This window comes from Schistocerca nitens, chromosome 4 (assembly GCF_023898315.1).
Source record: "Schistocerca nitens isolate TAMUIC-IGC-003100 chromosome 4, iqSchNite1.1, whole genome shotgun sequence".
NCBI lineage: Eukaryota > Metazoa > Arthropoda > Insecta > Orthoptera > Acrididae > Schistocerca > Schistocerca nitens.
Window position 1 is genome coordinate 701,333,782 of NC_064617.1, and position 19,684 is coordinate 701,353,465.

At 42.7% G+C, this 19,684-nt stretch overlaps 1 protein-coding gene across 1 annotated transcript in view; it reads left to right on the forward strand.

Moving 5' to 3' along the window:
* The window catches only part of LOC126252069 (lysyl oxidase homolog 3), a 131,543-nt gene that overhangs the window by 91,190 nt on the left and 20,669 nt on the right, over positions 1 to 19,684 (forward strand). The window contains exons 5-6 of the mRNA XM_049952915.1: positions 1,777 to 2,052; positions 9,404 to 9,662. Coding sequence (XP_049808872.1) covers positions 1,777 to 2,052; positions 9,404 to 9,662 — 535 coding nt within the window. The remainder of the gene's footprint in view (positions 1 to 1,776; positions 2,053 to 9,403; positions 9,663 to 19,684) is intronic.

The window sequence follows — 19,684 nt, forward strand, 5'->3', positions numbered from 1 at the left end:
TTTTCACGCAATGTGGGTGCATAGATTCTGAGAAATCAGTACCCAGAACAACCACCTCTGGCCGTAATAACGGCCTTGATACGCCTGGGCATTGAGTCAGACAGAGCTTGGATGGCGTGTACAGGTACAGCAGCCCATGCAGCTTAAACATGATACCACAGTTCATCAGGAGTAGTAACTGGCGTATTGTGACGAGCCAGTTGCTCGGCCACACATTGACCACACGTTTTCAATTGGTGAGGAGGAGAAGATTAGTGTTTAACGTCTCGTAGACAACGAGATCATTAGAGAGGGAGCACAAGCTCGAATTAGGGAAGGGTGGGGAAGGAAATCGGCCGTGCCCTTTCGAAGGAACGACCGTGGCATTTGCCTGAAGTGATCTAGGGAAATCACGGAAAACCTAAATCAGGATGGCCGGACGCGGGATTGAACCGTCGTCCTCCCGAATGCGAGTCCAGTGTGCTAACCACTGCGCCACCTCGCTCGGTCTAGACGTTTTCAGTTGGTGAGAGGTCTGGAGAATGTGGTGGCCAGGGCGGCAGTCGAACATTTTCTGTATCCAGAAAGGCCCGTACAGGACCTGCAACATGCGGTCGTGCATTATCCTGTTGAAATGTGTGGTATCGCAGGGATGGAATGAAGGGTAGAGCCACGGGTCGTAACACATCTGAAATGTAACGTTCACTGTTCAAAGTACCGTCAATGCGAACAAGAGGTGACCGAGACGTGTAACCAATGGTACCCCATACCATCACGCCGGGTGATACGCCAGTATGGCGATGACGAATACACGCTTCCAATGTGCGTTCACCGCGATGTCGCCAAACATGGATGCGACCATCATGATGCTGTAAACAGAACCTGGATTCATCCGAAAAAGTGACGTTTTGCCATTCGTGCACCCAGGTTCGTCGTTGAGTACACCATCGCAGGCGCTCCTGTCTGTGATGCAGCGTCAAGGGTAACCGCAGCCACGGTCTCCGAGCTGATAGTCCATGCTGCTGCAAACGTCGTCGAACCGTTCGTGCAGATGGTTGTTGTCTTGCAAACGTCCCCATCTGTTGACTCGGGGATCGAGACGTGGCTGCACGAACCGTTACAGTCATGCGGATAAGATACCTGTCACCTCGAGTGCTAGTGATACGAGGCCGTTGGGATCCAGCACGGCGTTCCGTATTACCCTCCTGAACCCACCGATTCCATGTTCTGCTAACAGTCATTGGATCTCGACCAACGCGAGCAGCAATGTCGCGATACGAATATACGATAAACCTCAATCGCGATAGGCTACAATCCGACCTTTATCAAAGTCGGAAACGTGATGGTACGCATTTCTCCTCCTTAGACGAGGCATCACAACAACGTTTCACTAAGCAACGCCTGTCAACTGCTGTTTGTGTATGAGAAATCGGTTGGAAACTTTCCTCATGTCAGCACGTAGTAGGTGTCGCCACCGGCGCCAACCTTGTGTGAATGCTCTGAAAAGCTGATCATTTGCATATCACAGCATCTTCTTCCTGTCGGTTAAATTTCGCGTCTGTAGCAGGTCATCTTCGTGGTGTGGCAATTTTAATGGCCAGTAGTGTATTAAGGACGTTTTGACACAGAATCACTGCTATATTGTGTTTCAAAGGTAAGCCAAAAGGTTGTTAAGCAGTGTATCATAATTTTTAGGCTCATCATTGTGTCTACGCACTCGCGAGAAATGTGGCTCACAGAACACTCAGGGCGAGCTTCTTCCCTGAGTACTTCATAAGAGATGTGTTGTGTGCTCAGAGTGGGGGACGGTGTGCGGCGACGGGTGGGGCATGCTGGAGGCCGGCGTGGTGTGCCGGCAGCTGGGCCTGGGCTACGCGGCCGACGCGGCGCAGACCGACTTCTTCGGCGGCGCGGGCCGGCCCTCCTGGCTGGCGGGCGTCGCGTGCAGGGGCAGCGAGGCGGCGCTGGACGAGTGCGTGCACGACGCCATGGCCACCGGCAGCGGCAGCGCCAAGGGCCACGTCGCCTGTCCGGGCAGGCATGACAGCTTCGCCGCCGCCGTCTGCGTCGACGGTGAGTCGCAGCCGTGTCCGCTTCTGTTTTTGCTGCCGCAACAGCGAAGGGAGGCTGCGTGCGCCGGCCGTCGTATACACATCCGACACATGTCGATTCGCTACTTTACTCTACATACCTACCAACAGGATGCGACTGAGAGAAAATACCTTTCAAAAAGGGTCAGACCTCCCAAGAAAGAGATTCTTTAGCCAACGGCCAGCAGGTTCTGCAACCCACCAGCCAGAGTCCACGAGAAAGCAGGCAGAAGATTGCTAGATACCAAACAGAGAAAGCATTGTCTTAGCTTCACACTTGTAAACGCGGCTACCGATTAAACTTGGCCAAGGTTTGTAAAAATCTCGATTACACCAAAATGGATAATTTGTAGCCTTACGAGGAACTCCTAGAGGGCTGATAGAATCCGTTCTATCCACCCATTTTAGAAGCTGAATTGTCCGCCAGCTTACCCTCGAGTGAAAAGTTTAAGGACAGACATTTTCCTGCCGCCAAATGTCGTGCTATTACGTGGGTTAAAGGGTGGGCGGTCGCTTATCTCTTTCATGAGGGACCTAAATCCCGCCCCGACTTCTGGACCTATTTACGAACAGCCCACCCAGCTCTCGAAAACACGCCACGTTACCGAACATTATTTGCTAACTACCTTCGAGCGGTCTTTGTTAGACCTCCACTGAGTTGGGGGTTGCCTGGCTCAGAGGGCACCTACCCCTCCTCCCCCGGCGGTGTCTGAGTTTAAACCGCCTACGATCGATTCTACTTCTGACCTCCGCGGATGGCAGAGCGCGTCGTAGATTGCGCGGATTTTATTTCTTTTTGCTTTTCGTTTTTCTTTTCTTTTTCTTTAACCAGAATTTATATTTCTTTTTCTCTTTCGCCGATGTGTTCACATAATTTCATGATAGTGAATATTACAAAAACACATGCAAATAAATAAATAACAACAACGCCTTCCACTACTGTTGATTCCTGTGTCTCCCACTTCCCTAAGCACCACAGGCTCGGTGGTGGTGAGGGGGACACTGTGGCCAGGCCTCGGGTTTCGACCCCTGCCCACTTTGCCCCCCGAGCCCCCACCGGTCCACTACCACCCCAAAATAAAATTTAAAAAAATAAAAAAGTGGTCAAAAAACAAAAAACAAAAAATAAAAAAATAAAAAATGGATAGAGCGTCTATTAAAAAAAGCTGGGTGGTAACGTGCTTGCCTTCCATGCTAGCGGGCTTGGGTTCAATTCCTGGCCGGGTTGGAGATTTTCTCCACTCGTGGACTGTGTTGTGTTGTCTTCATCACCATTTCATCCTCATCATCGGCGCGCAAGTCGCCCAATGTGGCGTCGAATGAAATAAGAGTTGCACTTGGCGGCCGAACTTCCCCGAATAGGGGCCTCGCGGCCAACGATGCCATATTTTCATTTCCAGAAGCTAAATTAATGGTGAAGATGAATTATTATTCATTTAGATGTCTGCAGTTTCGTCATTTTCTCAACAGCAGTGAAAGGAAGGTTCTGACAATAACGTTCCAAAAGATAACAGAAATATCTATACGGTAAAATGCAGTACTTTGCTTCAACTCAAACTTGTTCATACTGTGTTACCTGCGTTGTTACACCTTAACCATTAAAAATAAAATGACCAGGATTTGTAGAAAATTTATTTGTATTTTAGATTTGTATGAGTAAATTCTAGCTTTAGAGGTGTCAAAAAAATCTCACTGTTAAGTTTTGAATGGTCACGTTCACAAAAAAAATCACACCTTGTTTACAAAAAATTTGGCGACCACGATGGTACCCAACTTTCAATAAACTATAGCATTTGTACAGTGATTTCAGCACACAGCGCATAACACAGTCCATTTTATGCAGACTATTGGAAGTCACGGGCCCCAGTTGATCCACAAACTCATTTTCGAGCGGTGCTCCCCTGTCGAAAATGACGCCCATGCAGCTAAGAGGTCTGAAGCAAATGAAGGGGAGCAAAGCAACTGAGATCTAGTACTCCATCAACTTCCCCAGAGCCTCCTGCTCACGAGCAGTTTATTCAGGCATTAACAGATACATTGTTTAACGAGTAGCCCTCAAGGTGCAGATACATTCACAATCTGCCATGTAAGACACACACGTCATGCAGGTAACGCATCCCCACATTCCGAGATAAATTAACCTGAGCCAGGACTGATGGGCTCTCCCAGGCCGCACTGCCGCACTTCGGACTTGCACAGGAGTATCCAGGAGCACCCAAAGCTTTGGCCGTCAACGAGCAACAAACACGGAGGCCCAGTATTTAACTTTACATTAATGCCTAAGGAAGATAAACTTTGTACTGCAAACATCTATCATGCATCCCTCCATGGTATACAGTGTAGTACCATGTTTTCTGGGCTCAAGACTAATTTTAATAGACATTTTCAGTTTCTAATTCCATGAACCATGGACCTTGCCGTTGGTGGGGAGGCTTGCGTGCCTCAGCGATACAGATGGCCGTACCGTAGGTGCAACCACAACGGAGGGGTATCTGTTGAGAGGCCAGACAAACATGTGGTTCCTGAAGAGGGGCAGCAGCCTTTTCAGTAGTTGCAGGGGCAACAGTCTGGATGATTGACTGATCTGGCCTTGTAACATTAACCAAAACGGCCTTGCTGTGCTGGTACTGCGAACGGCTGAAAGCAAGGGGAAACTACAGCCGTTATTTTTCCAGAGGACATGCAGCTTTACTGTATGATTAAATGATGATGGCGTCCTCTTGGGTAAAATATTCCGGAGGTAAAATAGTCCCCCATTCGGATCTCCGAGCGGGGACTACTCAAGAGGACGTCGTTATCAGGAGAAAGAAAACTGGCATTCTAGGGATCGGAGCGTGGAATGTCAGATCCCTTAAACGGGCAGGTAGGTTAGAAAATTTAAACAGGGAAATGGATAGGTTAAAGTTAGATATAGTGGGAATTAGTGACGTTCGGTGGCAGGAGGAACAAGACTTTTGGTCAGGTGATTACAGGGTTATAAATACAAAATCAAATAGGGGTAATGCAGGAGTAGGTTTAATAATGAATAAAAAAAAATAGGAGTGCGGGTTAGCTACTACAAACAGCATAGTGAACGCATTATTGTGGCCAAGATAGACACAAAGCCCATGCCTACTACAGTAGTACAAGTTTATATGCCAACTAGCTCTGCAGATGATGAAGAAATTGATGAAATGTATGACGAGATAAAAGAAATTATTCAGGTAGTGAAGGGAGACGAAAATTTAATAGTCATGGGTGACTGGAATTCGTCAGTAGGAAAAGGGAGAGAAGGAAACATAGTAGATGAATATGGTGTGGGGGGAAGAAATGAAAGAGGAAGCCGCCTTGTAGAATTTTGCACAGAGCATAACTTAATCATAGCTAACACTTGGTTCAAGAATCATAAAAGAAGGTTGTATACCTGGAAGAATCCTGGAGATACTAATAGGTATCAGATAGATTATATAATGGTAAGACATAGATTTAGGAACCAGGTTTTAAATTGTAAGACATTTCCAGGGGCAGATGTGGATTCTGACCACAATCTATTGGTTATGAACTGCAGATTGAAACTGAAGAAACTGCAAAAAGGTGGGAATTTAAGGAGATGGGACCTGGATAAACTGAAAAAACCAGAGGTTGTACAGAGTTTCAGGGAGAGGATAAGGGAACAATTGACAGGAATGGGGGAAAGAAATACAGTAGAAGAAGAATGGGTAGCTCTGAGGGATGAAGTAGTGAAGGCAGCAGAGGATCAAGTAGGTAAAAAGACGAGGGCTAATAGAAATCCTTGGGTAACAGAAGAAATATTGAATTTAATTGATGAAAGGAGAAAATATAAAAATGCAGTAAATGAAGCAGGCAAAAGGGAATACAAACGTCTAAAAAATGAGATCGACAGGAAGTGCAAAATGGCTAAGCAGGGATGGCTAGAGGACAAATGTAAGGATGTAGAGGCTTGTCTCACTAGGGGTAAGATAGATACTGCCTACAGGAAAATTAAAGAGACCTTTGGAGAGAAGAGAACCATTTGTATGAATATCAAGAGCTCAGATGGCAACCCAGTTCTAAGCAAAGAAGGGAAGGCAGAAAGGTGGAAGGAGTATATAGAGGGTTTATACAAGGGCGATGTACTTGAGGACAATATTATGGAAATGGAAGAGGATGTAGATGAAGATGAAATGGGAGATAAGATACTGCGTGAAGAGTTCGACAGAGCACTGAAAGACCTGAGTCGAAACAAGGCCCCGGGAGTAGACAACATTCCATTAGAACTACTGATGGCCTTGGGAGAGCCAGTCATGACAAAACTCTACCATCTAGTGAGCAAGATGTATGAGACAGGCGCAATACCCACAGACTTCAAGAAGAATATAATAATTCCAATACCAAAGAAAGCAGGTGTTGACAGATGTGAAAATTACCGAACTATCAGTTTAATAAGTCACAGCGAATTCTTTACAGACGAATGGAAAAACTGGTAGAAGCGGACCTCGGGGAAGATCAGTTTGGATTCCGTAGAAATGTTGGAACACGTAAGGCAATACTAACCTTACGACTTATCTTAGAAGAAAGATTAAGAAAAGGCAAACCTACATTTCTAGCATTTGTAGACTTAGAGAAAGCTTTTGACAACGTTAACTGGAATACTCTCTTTCAAATTCTGAAGGTGGCAGGGGTAAAATACAGGGAGCGAAAGGCTATTTACAATTTGTACAGAAACCAGATGGCAGTTATAAGAGTCGAGGGGCATGAAAGGGAAGCAGTGGTTGGGAAAGGAGTGAGACAGGGTTGTAGCCTCTCCCCGATGTTATTCAATCTGTATATTGAGCAAGCAGTAAAGGAAACAAAAGAAAAATTCGGAGTAGGTATTAAAATTCATGGAAAAGAAGTAAAAACTTTGAGGTTCGCCGATGACATTGTAATTCTGTCAGAGACAGCAAAGGACTTGGAAGAGCAGTTGAACGGAATGGACAGTGTCTTGAAAGGAGGATATAAGATGAACATCAACAAAAGCAAAACGAGGATAATGGAATGTAGTCAGATTAAATCGGGTGATGCTGAGGGGATTAGATTAGGAAATGAGACACTTAAAGTAGTAAAGGAGTTTTGCTATTTAGGGAGTAAAATAACTGATGATGGTCGAAGTAGAGAGGATATAAAATGTAGACTGGCAATGGCAAGGAAAGCGTTTCTGAAGAAGAGAAATTTGTTAACATCGAGTATAGATTTAAGTGTCAGGAAGTCATTTCTGAAAGTATTTGTATGGAGTGTAGCCATGTATGGAAGTGAAACATGGACGATAACCAGTTTGGACAAGAAGAGAATAGAAGCTTTCGAAATGTGGTGCTACAGAAGAATGCTGAAGATAAGGTGGGTAGATCACGTAACTAATGAGGAGGTATTGAATAGGATTGGAGAGAAGAGAAGTTTGTGGCACAACTTGACTAGAAGAAGGGATCGGTTGGTAGGACATGTTTTGAGGCATCAAGGGATCACAAATTCAGCATTGGAGGCAGCGTGGAGGGTAAAAATCGTAGAGGGAGACCAAGAGATGAATACACTAAGCAGATTCAGAAGGATGTAGGTTGCAGTAGGTACTGGGAGATGAAGAAGCTTGCACAGGATAGAGTAGCACGGAGAGCTGCATCAAACCAGTCTCAGGACTGAAGACCACAACAACAACAACAATTGTGAACTGCTGAACATTGGTCATGGATTTAGCATGTAACACAGGTTAATAAATAAGATGTTCGTAGGTTTACTCGGAGGGGGTGGGGAGGCCTGGCGCTTCCCCCCACCCCCACCCCCTCTCCAGCATAACGAAAATTTCACAAACCGAACTCCAGTACCGCCCTGCCACACAAGCATGCGGATCAAATCAGTTTCAAGAAGGGCGGAAAAAGTAATGGACACTGAGTAGTAGCACGTGTACCCAGGAACATCTGTCGTGGAATCTCAAACCTATTTCAACATTCACCATAAAACTAGTATCCACCACAGCCCCCTCCCCTCCTCCGCATGGGCACTGCTCTTGAAGATGGGGTCTTGCAAGGTAACAGAAAAATCACAAGCTAGAACTGTAGAAACAGCTCAGCTCAGCCGCCTTCGCCAGTCTTGGGGAGAAACATACCGTAAGCTAATGTCACTTTCGTTCAGTAATGTCATTTGACGCTTAGTCGAGCGTGTCGGCTTCTAGCACTATTCTGGATTTTACAGGGTCGTTACCCAGGAAGCCCATAAATTTTACTATCCTTCAGGGTACAGTTAGTGCAGTGTGCATAGTCTTGGCAGAAAGGATGTAATCTTTGCACCATTCTTTGCAAGGCATTTTCAGTTACTTGTTTAATAATTGTACCGTTGGCATATGAAAGGATCTAGGATTGTTCCAGAATTCGAGAATAGTAAATTAACTTTAAACTATCGACTTGTGTCTAGGACTCAAGTCGATTACAAATTTAAAATTTCCAGTGTATATAACGTGTTAACACGCCTGTGGGAAGAACTCGTGTTTTTAGCTCGCTGGTTTGATGGGGTGGCATAGGAAACTACCAGCGCCATTTCTAGTCAATGTGAGAATAATGTCTAATCGATACATTTAGACCTACCTCCTAGCTGAGGTGCCTGATGGTTGGCGCTCGACACAGAAGTAGCCAATCCGAATCCGAAATCTAGTAGCAGAAGAGATTTCTGCAAAGGGAGGCGGTGATGGCATAAAGTTCCTGATCAACAGACTTGCACTAATGTCCTGGATTAAATTCCAAACTTCTTTGCAGTGTCTCATGAGGTGAGAGCATGTGACTCAGTTGATAGTGACGCGTCCGGCCGGGTACACACACACACACACACACACACACACACACACACACACATACTTTACGTGAAAGAATGGATCGTAGGAACGGTGGTTTTAAACAAGTGACTTACAGCAAGGATAGACAGCTGTCATGGTTCAAATGGCTCTGAGCACTATGGGACTTAACATCTATGGTCATCAGTCCCCTAGAACTTAGAACTACTTAAACCTAACTAACCTAAGGACATCACACAACACCCAGTCATCACGAGGCAGAGAAAATCCCTGACCCCGCCGCGAATCGAGCCCGGGAACCCGGGCGCGGGAAGCGAGAACGCTACCGCACGACCACGAGCTGTGGACACAGCTGTCATGTATTCGGACACAATCCTATTCTCTTAGTAATATGAAAGGAAACAGAATTATGCAGTGCTTGTTGTAATAACAATACACTGTATTTCTGTATGAACTGCTTTGTTTTCACTAACTATCACTATTAGGTGACTTTACCCAATTTGTGAAAAGCAGTGTCACATCGGCAACTCTGTGGTTCCAGTGATGGCGGACCTAGTGATTGACCACTTTGAGATAATGCGGACGGCGCACCTGGAGGACCGGCAGCTGTTCCTGCTGCAGTGCGCCATGGAGGAGAACTGCCTGGCGTCGGAGGCGTACCGCATCCAGCGCGACAACCCCTCTTGGCACCTGGAGACGCGCCGCCTGCTCAGGTTCACTGCGCGCATTCTCAACGCGGGCACCGCCGACTTCCGGCCCTTCATCCCCAAGCACCTCTGGGAGTTCCACCTCTGCCACATGTCAGTATCCATGCGCTCACTGCAATACACCTAGATGTAGCCCACTCGGAATCGAAAAATCATAACTTCTGTAACGCCACGACAATTTTAAGTGATAACATAGCATTTCAGTGTGTCCTTCAGTAGTCACCGTTACTCCTCAGAAGCTGAAAAGTATCCTGTAAGATACAAAAAACCAGTGCCCCTCACATGCATCAACTGAGAGTCATGCAAAGCGCTGCTCGGTTTCGAGACAACGGTCATTAAAAAAAATGGTTCTGAGCACTATGGGACTTTACATCTGTGGTCATCAGTCCCCTAGAACCTAGAACTACTTAAACCCAACTAACCTAAGGACATCACACACATCCATGCCCGAGGCAGGATTCGAACCTGCGACCGTAGCGGTCACGCGGTTTCTGACTGAAGCGACTAGAACCGCACGGCCACACCGGCCGGCACAACGGTCATTAAACACTGGTGGTTTAGCTGGAGAACGTAGCGCTTAGTATCAGAGTTCATACCTTCCCGGAGACTCGGACGAGTGATTCCACAGGAGAAGTTGCGAACCAAGCAATCCATAAGCAGAGCAAAGTCCTTCAACAGCGGATTATCACCTCTCCAAAGATAAATCCAATACAAAATCCTAACACACAGCGATGTCGTCAACGGTGGTCTATTAAGGCATCTTTCCAACAGCTTCATATAACATACTGATCACCTCTAGGCACGTACATTGACATGTCAAAAGTTAAGGAACACAGCGATATGCACATAAACAGATGGTAGTAGAATCGGGTACAGAAGGTACAAAAGGGAAGTGCGTTGGCGGAGCTGTCATTTGTATTCAGGTGATTCGTGCAAAAAGATTTCCTTGCTGTTGATAACCGAACCAAGACTGAAAACTCAAGACACGTTCGTTGGATTTGTCGACTTGAACAAAGCGTTCGACTGTGTAAAATGTTATAAGATGTTCGAAATTCTGGGAAAAGTAGGGGTAAGCTACTGGGACAGAAGGGTAATATGCAATACGTGCATGAACCAAGAAGGAACAATAAAACTAGAAGACCAAGAACGAAATGCTCGAATTAAAAAGGGTGTAAGACAGGGATGTAGTTTTTCGCCCCTATTTTCAATCTGTGTATCGAAGAAGGAATGATGGAAATAAAAGAAAGGTTCAGGAGTGGAATTACAATTGAAAGTGAAAGGATACCAATGATACGATTCGCTGATGACATTGCTATGCTGAGTGAAAATGAAGAATCAAATTAGATTAGATTAGATTAGTACTTGTTTCATAGATCATGAATACGACACTTCGTAATGATGTGGAACGTGTCAGGTTAATAAAATGTGTCTATACAAGATATTTCATTACACAAAATATTACATGACAAGATTTTTAATTTTTTTGTGGGGGTTGGGGAAATTACCCACTAACTATATCCAAAAATTCATGTCATAAGTAGAAGGAGTTGCCATTAAGAAATTCTTTTAATTTCCTCTTAAATGGTATATGGCTATCTGTCAGACTTTTGATGCTATTAGGTAAGTGACCAAAGACTTTTGTGGCAGCATAATTTACCCCCTTCTGAGCCAAAGTTAGATTTAACCATGACTAGTGAAGATCATCCTTTCTCAAAGTGTTGTGGCCATGTACACTGCTATTACTTTTGAATTCGTTCAGATTGTTAATAACAAATTTCATAAGTGGTTATATATATTGTGAGGCTACAGTGAAGATCTCTAGCTCTTTAAATAAGTGTCTGCAGGACAATCTTGGATGAACTCCAACAATTATTCTGATTACACGCTTTTGTGCAATGAACACTCTTTTGCTCAATGATGAGTTACCCCAGAATATGATGCCATGTGAAAGCAGAGAATGAAAATAGGCGTGGTAAGCTAATTTACTGAGATGTATATCGCCAAAATTTGCAATGACCCTAATAGGATAAGTAGCTGAACTCAAACGTTTCAGAAGATCTTCAGTGTGTTTTTTCCAGTTCAACCCCTCATCAATGCATACACCTAGAAATTTTGAATATTCTACCTTAGCTACCGATTTCTGATCGAAGTCTATATTTATTAATAGTGTAATTCCATTTACAGTATGTAACTGCGTGTACTGTGTTTTGTCAAAGTTTAATGAGAGCCCATTTGCAGAGAATCACTTAATGATTTTCTGAAAAACATCGTTTACAATTTCACCAATTAATTCTTGTCTGTTGGGTGTGATAGCTATACTTGTATCATCGGCAAAAAGTACCAGGTTTGCATCTTCGTGAATATAGAATGGCAAGTCATTAATATATATTAATGAATTACATGATCTGCTGAATGGAATAAACAGTCTAATAAGTACAGAATATGGATTGAGAGTAAACTGAAGAAAGACGAAAGTAATTAGAAGTAGCAGAAATGAGAACAGCGAGAAACTTAAGATCAGGATTGGAGGACACGAAGTACATGAAGTTAAGGAATTCTGATACCTAGGCAGCAAAATAACCAACGAATTCATCAAAAGCAGGCTAGCATGGCAAAAATGGGATTCCTGGCCAAAAGAAATCTGCTTGTGTCAAACATAGGCCTTAATTTGAGGAAGTAATTTCTGAGAATGTACGTTTGTAGCACAGCATTGTATGGTAGTGAAACGTGGACAGTGGAAAACCAGAACAAAAACTGGAATAGAAGAGAATCGAAGTATTTGAGGTGTGGTGCTCACAGGTGAATGTTGAAAATTATATAGTGCGTTTAAAATAAGTTGCGACTTTTGACAGTTCAACACGGAGCGAGTGGAGGGAAGCGTAGATGCCAGCGTGTGTAGGGCGCGTCAACAGATAACTACAGTAAAATGTCAGTTCCACTAGGCGCGGAACTTGGCAGGGTCGCTCGACTGCGTAAACAGCAAGCTGGCCGATCAGCGACCTTTCTGAAACGATTTTAAAGAAACTATTTCGTAATAAACTCTCATTCTCACGCATCCTATCGTTTAAGTGGTCAGCTTCATCACGAACCACCTATCATTTCGTTAATGGTCATAGTTACTGTGATGTTTCGGCAGTAGGCAATACTACAAGAAATTCTTACTTTGTAGTGAAAAATAGGTGTCGCTATTAATGTGTGTTTGATGCGTTTTAGGTTTCATATTGCTGTGTATTAAATGTAGATAATATATTGAATTACTCTTCAAACTTGTCAGGATATCGTTGTCTATTCCCAGTCTTGAGAAAATTTAACGCACATAAAGCGCTCCGACACGAACTCGTGAGTCAGTCAAAAAACTAGCATGAAATATTCATAAATTCCTCGTATCTCATAAATGTTTTAAGGTATCGAAACATGATTATGGTAAATGGTAACCATTACGAAACTGTTTCGCCATATGATTAATATGCGGGCCGCGCGGGATTAGCCGAGCGATCTCAGGCGCAGCAGTCATGGACTGTGAGGCTGGTCCCGGCGGAAGTTCGAGTCCTCCCTCGAGCATGGGTGTGTGTGTTTGTCCTTAGGATAATTTAGGTTAAGTAGTGTGTAAGCTTAGGGACTGATGACCTTAGCAGTTAAGTCCCATAAGATTTCACACACATTTGAACATTTTCATTAATATGCGGAATTTCTATATCTACAGCGATATTCAAGCGACCACAATTTTTTTCAATGATATAATGTAATTATTGAGGGTCATGGTGAAACGATCTCTGCTGTGGGTTTTGTAACAATATAAGTGAAGAAGTTATACGTTTATTTTTATACTGAGTATCTGCTGTTTCATATTCTATTGACCTGACTTGCAGGCAGTTGCTAGTTTAATAGTACACTATGTCAGGATTCTGTCGCAATTTCAACTACAATATTGTTAGTAATGCTGTGTTTTAACAAGAGATGCAGATTGTAACGTGGCAGCACAAGAAGTTACCGTATTCCTCAAAACTCGTCGGTCCTTCATGAATCAATGTCTCCTCAGCTACCTGCTTGATATCATGGCTGACAACTCAAGACCAGTCCCGTTGTGTAACATTTGCAGTGACTTCTTTTATCAGCATTTCAATCTCAGTTAACGTAAACTTCTTGCTGTTTTTTGCCACATTACTTTTCACCTAGGCCCAAAGATTCTGTCGGATTTAGATGATTATGATACAGATGAAGCCTGATTAAACTATGTCCTTTACCGTTAGCCAGTTCGTCGACACGGTAGCGTCAAGTTTTGGCTTGTACAACAAACAACACTAAAAGTTCCATTAACTTCACCTTATACATGCCAAGTTAAAATTTATGTCATGGAACATTTCCTTGTACCCAGAGCAAAATTTCCCTTTCGTCCACTGTGTAGTTGGAGCTGTATGCATCATAACAGAGTGGTATGGAGTTTTATCCAATACTATTGTCGAATTCTGAGGATGTTTTGCAGCAGAACGTTATCTTCCCAGCCGGTGAACGTGTTCTTGGACGAGACTTTTATTGCAAATCTCGATTCAGATGTGCTGCACTGTTGTCATTAACGCAACGTCAACACAAAAGACTTTTCACAGTACCTGACGACTACAAAACACTTCAACGCCAGAAAATATGACTCTACTGCGAGAGCTGACAAACGTTGATGCATCTGATGGGTGACACCACGTGGTGCGGTTTACCCATGGTGTAGCAACAGGGGTGCTTTACCAGCCGAACCGCTGGTGGCGTAGTAGGAAAAGCTGGCTCGCCATTACCTGGGCAATGCCGTCATGTCCCCTCCGGTAGCCAAACGCCAAAAGTCGCAACTAATTTTAAACGCCCTATAGGTGGACCGATAAGGTAAGGAACGAAGAGGTACTGCGTAGAATCGAAGAGGAAAGGAATGTGTGGAAAACACTGACAAGGAGAAGGGACAGGATGATAGGACATCTATTAAGACATCAGGAAATGATTTCCATTGTACCAGAGGGAGCTGTAGGGAGCAAATGCTGTAGAGGAAGACAGAGATAGGAATATATCCAGCAAATAATTGAGGACGTAAGTTGCAGGTGCTACTCTGATATGAAGAGGTTAGCACAGGAGAGGAATTCGTGGTGGGCCGCATCAAACCAGTCAGACGACTGACGACTCAAAAAAAAAAAAAAAAAAAAAAAAAAAAAATCTGATGGTAGGGTTTGAGTGTGGTGCAGATTCCACGACGCCATATGGCCGCAAGTTGTCAACAAGGTGCTATATTTATAAGGAATGGACTGGATTCTCTGGTCCAACTGGATCAATCATTGAGTGAAATGGTTTATGTTCGGCTACTCAGCGACAAAACATGGATGAAATTTTTATGTATGACAATGCACCATGTCATTCGCCACATTGTTCGCAATTGGTAACCAGTTTGCCCGACATGAATGTCATTGAACGTTTATGGGACATAATCGAGAGATCAGTTCGTGCACACAAATCTGCACAGGCGACACGTGGGAATTGTGGGTGGCTAGGCAGCATGGCTCAGTATTTCTGCAGGGGACTTCTGATGACTTGTTGAGTACATGCCTCATCAAGTTGCTGCACTACGTCAGGCAGAAGGATGTCCGACACGATATTAGAAGGTATCACACGACTTTTGTCACCTCAGTGTACTGCGACGGGATTTATAGGCTGCTTTCACGGCGATATGCCTATGCTTGTCGTATCCATACCTTCACCCATGATAAATCAAATATCTCTGAGTCTTCATCACTGTCGAATAAGCTTACAATATCAATGTTTCAGAGTTTTAGCAAAAATTAAAACATACCAAACTTTAACTGTATACAGGAAACTTCACAAAGATCATCAACTTCAAGCAAATAACTTAACGAAATATTTTGTAAGAGAAAACCAGAGAAATATTTTTATACTGAATTTTTCTCTTCCAACTTCAATAAACTTTTCACCTCTCTTGGATACGCAATAAATAACTCTCCTGGGGGCATCTTGTCATATTATTATTAAGATAAAACACTGTCAAAATTTCAAGTTACTATTTTGTCCTATATATCTACTTTTACACGAGATTATGAACTACATTTTTCGTCAACTCCATCAAGCAAATATCTAGCATAGTAAGAGCTGGAAACCTTAGCAGCAGCTTATGTTACTAGTTCAGCTGATCCAACGGTTAGAGTATATTACATTATATGTTATCTGATGAACAGATAAATATGGATTCTGAAATTGTGAAAGAATATACCCATTCTTATAGCTGAAAATGGTGTATCGAGTGACAATTGCAACTCCTTTAACTTGTATCTTCCAAATGTAAGAACATAAGCTAGTTTAGTAAGACTATAAGCCTAAGTGAGAGATTTTCGATTGAATGTACAAAGATGCTGTTTTGAAAATGTGTCCCCATAATAATATACGGATTTATCACACCATTGATTTTTTTTAGGACTTCTGTTGATATCATCACATGTCAGTGAAAAATATGACTGTATTAATCAGAGACGAAAGGGTAGCTTTGAGAGATGAAACATTTAAGGAAGCAGAGGATCAAATATATAAAAAGACAAGACCCAGCAGAAATAATCAGACAACAAATGAGATACTGAATTTAACTAGGAAAAAGAGGAGATATAAAAATGCAGCAAATGAAGTAGGCAAAAATGAATACAGATGGCTAAAAAATGAAATTAGCAAACAGGCAAAAGAAAATAGCAGGAATGGCTACAAGAGAAATCAAAGCTGTGGAGCATGTATAAGTACTGGCAACTGAAAATTAAGGAAACCTTTGTAAAAAGGGAAGGAGCTTTATGACCATAAAGAACTCATACAGAAAGGCAGTAAAAATCAAAGAAGGGATGGAATCTACAGAAAGGCTACAGGAAACAAACCTGATGGCAGTATTATATAAATGGAAAGGGATGTAGATGAAGATGGGATAGGATATGTGATTCTGTAAGAATAATTGGACAGAGCACTGTATGACCTGTCAGAACAAGATAACTTGTGTAGACTACATTGCCTCAGTATAATCAAGATCTATAGTATCCCCACCAGTGGACAGACACATGGACGCAGATGAGGAGGTGTGGATCTCGCGGAAGAGTAATGCGAAAAGTTATCAAGGACAGCACGCATTGAGCATAGTATGGGCGAACCTCAGACCCATGTATTTACTTGCCATTAGTGATAGGCTGGACTAGTCAGTTCTTATTCAATCAAAAATGATAATTGCATGCTTTTATAGACCACCTGCATAAGGAGTTGTAGTGATAGAGCACTTCAGAAAGAACCTGTAGAACTTCATGAACAAACTTCACGCCCATGCCATTGTAATAGGGGGTGTACCTCACCAGTTATAGAATGGGAGGGCCATGTGACAAAAACTGGTAAAGAAACAGGGATTCATGTGCCATTATTCTGAATGTATTGTCCTAAACTGACTTTGAGCAGGTAGTTAGAGAACCAACTCATGAAGTTAACTTTGTAGACCTCCTAGTAACAAACAGACATGAACTTTTCAAATTAGCTCACATCAAGGAGGGTATCTGTGATCATAAGGCTGTGATAACATCTCTGACTATGGGTATTACAAAGAATGTTTAGAAAAGTGGGAAAATATTTTTACTTAACAATGGGTGAAACAGTACAAATTGCTGGGTATCAGAGTAGTCAACATCAAATATTCATTGCTGAGCACCAAGACCTGGTGCACTTTCAGAAAAAATTCAAAAGCATCATTCAATATGTCTTAGACAAGTATGTTCCAAGTAAGGTCTTAAGGAATGGGAAATACCAAATGTTAGAAAACTGGTACATAATTAAAGAGAGCTTCATCACAGATTCCTATTACGAAATCTGCAGGTGGTTTTCCAACACCATACGGTGAACAGCCTTCATCGCACATTGGGAAATTTTTTTTTTCTCCCCCAAAGGTGCATTTTTTGGACATGTGCTTAGCAAAAATGGCCTTGTCCCTACAGCCAATGATGTCAAAGCCATCATTAACCTATCAGCATTCAAGAACTTGAGGGAGTCCCAGTCCTTCTTGGGCAAGATTTCTCTTTATGCTAAGTTTATCGCCCAGAGTGCAGATCTCCACCATCATCTTAACCACCTTTTGCAAAAGGCCATTGAAATCATGTGGCCTGTGGACTGTCAATAAATGATGGCACTCCACTTACTCTGGCCATCAGACTATCCCTCACAAAGTCAACAGAAAATATTAAAGCATTGTCACTCATTTTTGCTGTTACAGCTCCCCCAGAGCCTCATAACCAATAATGGTTCACAATTATTGTCATGTGAGTTGGAAAATTTTTGCATTAGCAGACTTATCCAGCATCTGACTATCATTTCATTTCTCCTGGATTCTTACTCAGAGAGGGAGCTTTCGAAACAGAAATGAAGAATGATTGAAGCAGAAGAAATGAATTAAAATTTGTTCTTCAATCATTATCATAGATGAAGGAGAGACTTAAATGTCTCAGGGAAAAATATAATTATGAAATGAAGAAGTCCCTGTCTGGCTGGTTCCACAATAATGCAGTGTCTAGCTTTCATTCCATAATGTCATATGGGATTATTTTTTTGGGTAATTCATCAAGCCAAGCTAAAGTTTTCCGGGCACAAAAACGTGCAGTAAGAGTTATATGTGGTGTGAACTCAAGAACATCCTGCAGAAGCCTGTTTAGGGAACTAGGGATACTAACTACTGCTTCCCAATATATTTATTCCTTAATGAAATTTGTCATTAAAAATATATCACTTTTTCAAACCAACAGCTCAATTCATGGAAACAATACTAGAAATAAAGTTATGAAGTCTTGTACAAAAAGGTGTGCATTATTCAGGAACATACATTTTCAATAACTTGCCAGCAGCCATAAAAAGCTTAACAGCCAATGAAATTCAGTTTAAGAGAAGCCTAAAGGATTTATTGGTGGCCAATTCCTTCTACTCCATTGATGAATTTCTCAGTAAAACCAAATAGTATAACTTCTGCACAATTTCAGTGCAGTAATGTGTTCATTGTAAATATATATATGTGTGTGTGTGTGTGTGTGTGTGTGTGTGTGTGTGTGTGTGTGTGTGTGTGTAAGTACAATCTAACTTCTGCACCATTTCTGTGCAGTAATGTGTTCATTGTATTATAGTAACTGTATTACATGTTTATTACCTTATAAATAAATAAATAAACTTTTTTATTTTAAATTCAGTGCACTAGTATTTGTAAAATGACTCTTTCATATAGCGTTCATTAAAAAATGACAATCATTCCACTTGGGACCTATGGAATGGTACATTAGCTTATTTGTTTTAGTTGTAAATATTTGTCATGTATTGTTGTTTTTCTGACATGTTCTACATCCTGGAGGACCTCCTCATTATGGATCAATTTGAATGAAAGTAAATCTAATCTAATCTAAACACATACTGGTTGATGCCAGTTAATGGATGCAGTCCAGTGGAATGTTTGCATGGGGACCAGCCATGGGCCTCCTGGATTTTTTATAACCTGAGTCACATGCCCCAGACTACTGTGACCTGCCCTGTTTCCCTTGTGAGGCTGCCATTCAGACCCAGTCTTTTGGCCACTAACAGAGGTGGCTGCCACGTGTAGTAGTGAGGTACAAAGGTTGGCGTTTGTTTGTGGTGGATGTAGGTTCGAACCACCTGACCCATCATTCAGATCAGTTGCACATATGACTCCTTGGATCCATGACACTACTGTCTCCACACAAACTGGATATTGGGTTTGTTGAGCATTTTCCCAGTAGCAATCCACATCCGCTGCTGCCCCTGCTATGTCCTCTGCTGTATTACTTTTACTTGGAAATAGGGCCCAGTGGCAATTACTCCTGCAGCTCCTGCTGCTGAGCCCATAGACTTGGAACCTGCACCCTCCTTTCCCCACTCACCATGGATGATGAAGGTAGACCAGCCAATATGCCAGCTTCCACAATCTGTTGCTACTCTGGCAGAAGCAGCTGAGTTATCATTGCCTTTTCAGGAATAGACTCACTGCTAGGAAATCGCTTGCCCTCACCTGTTTTGCAATTGAGATCATGACAGAAACCAGGCCTTTTTTTAGCCCTATATGGCCT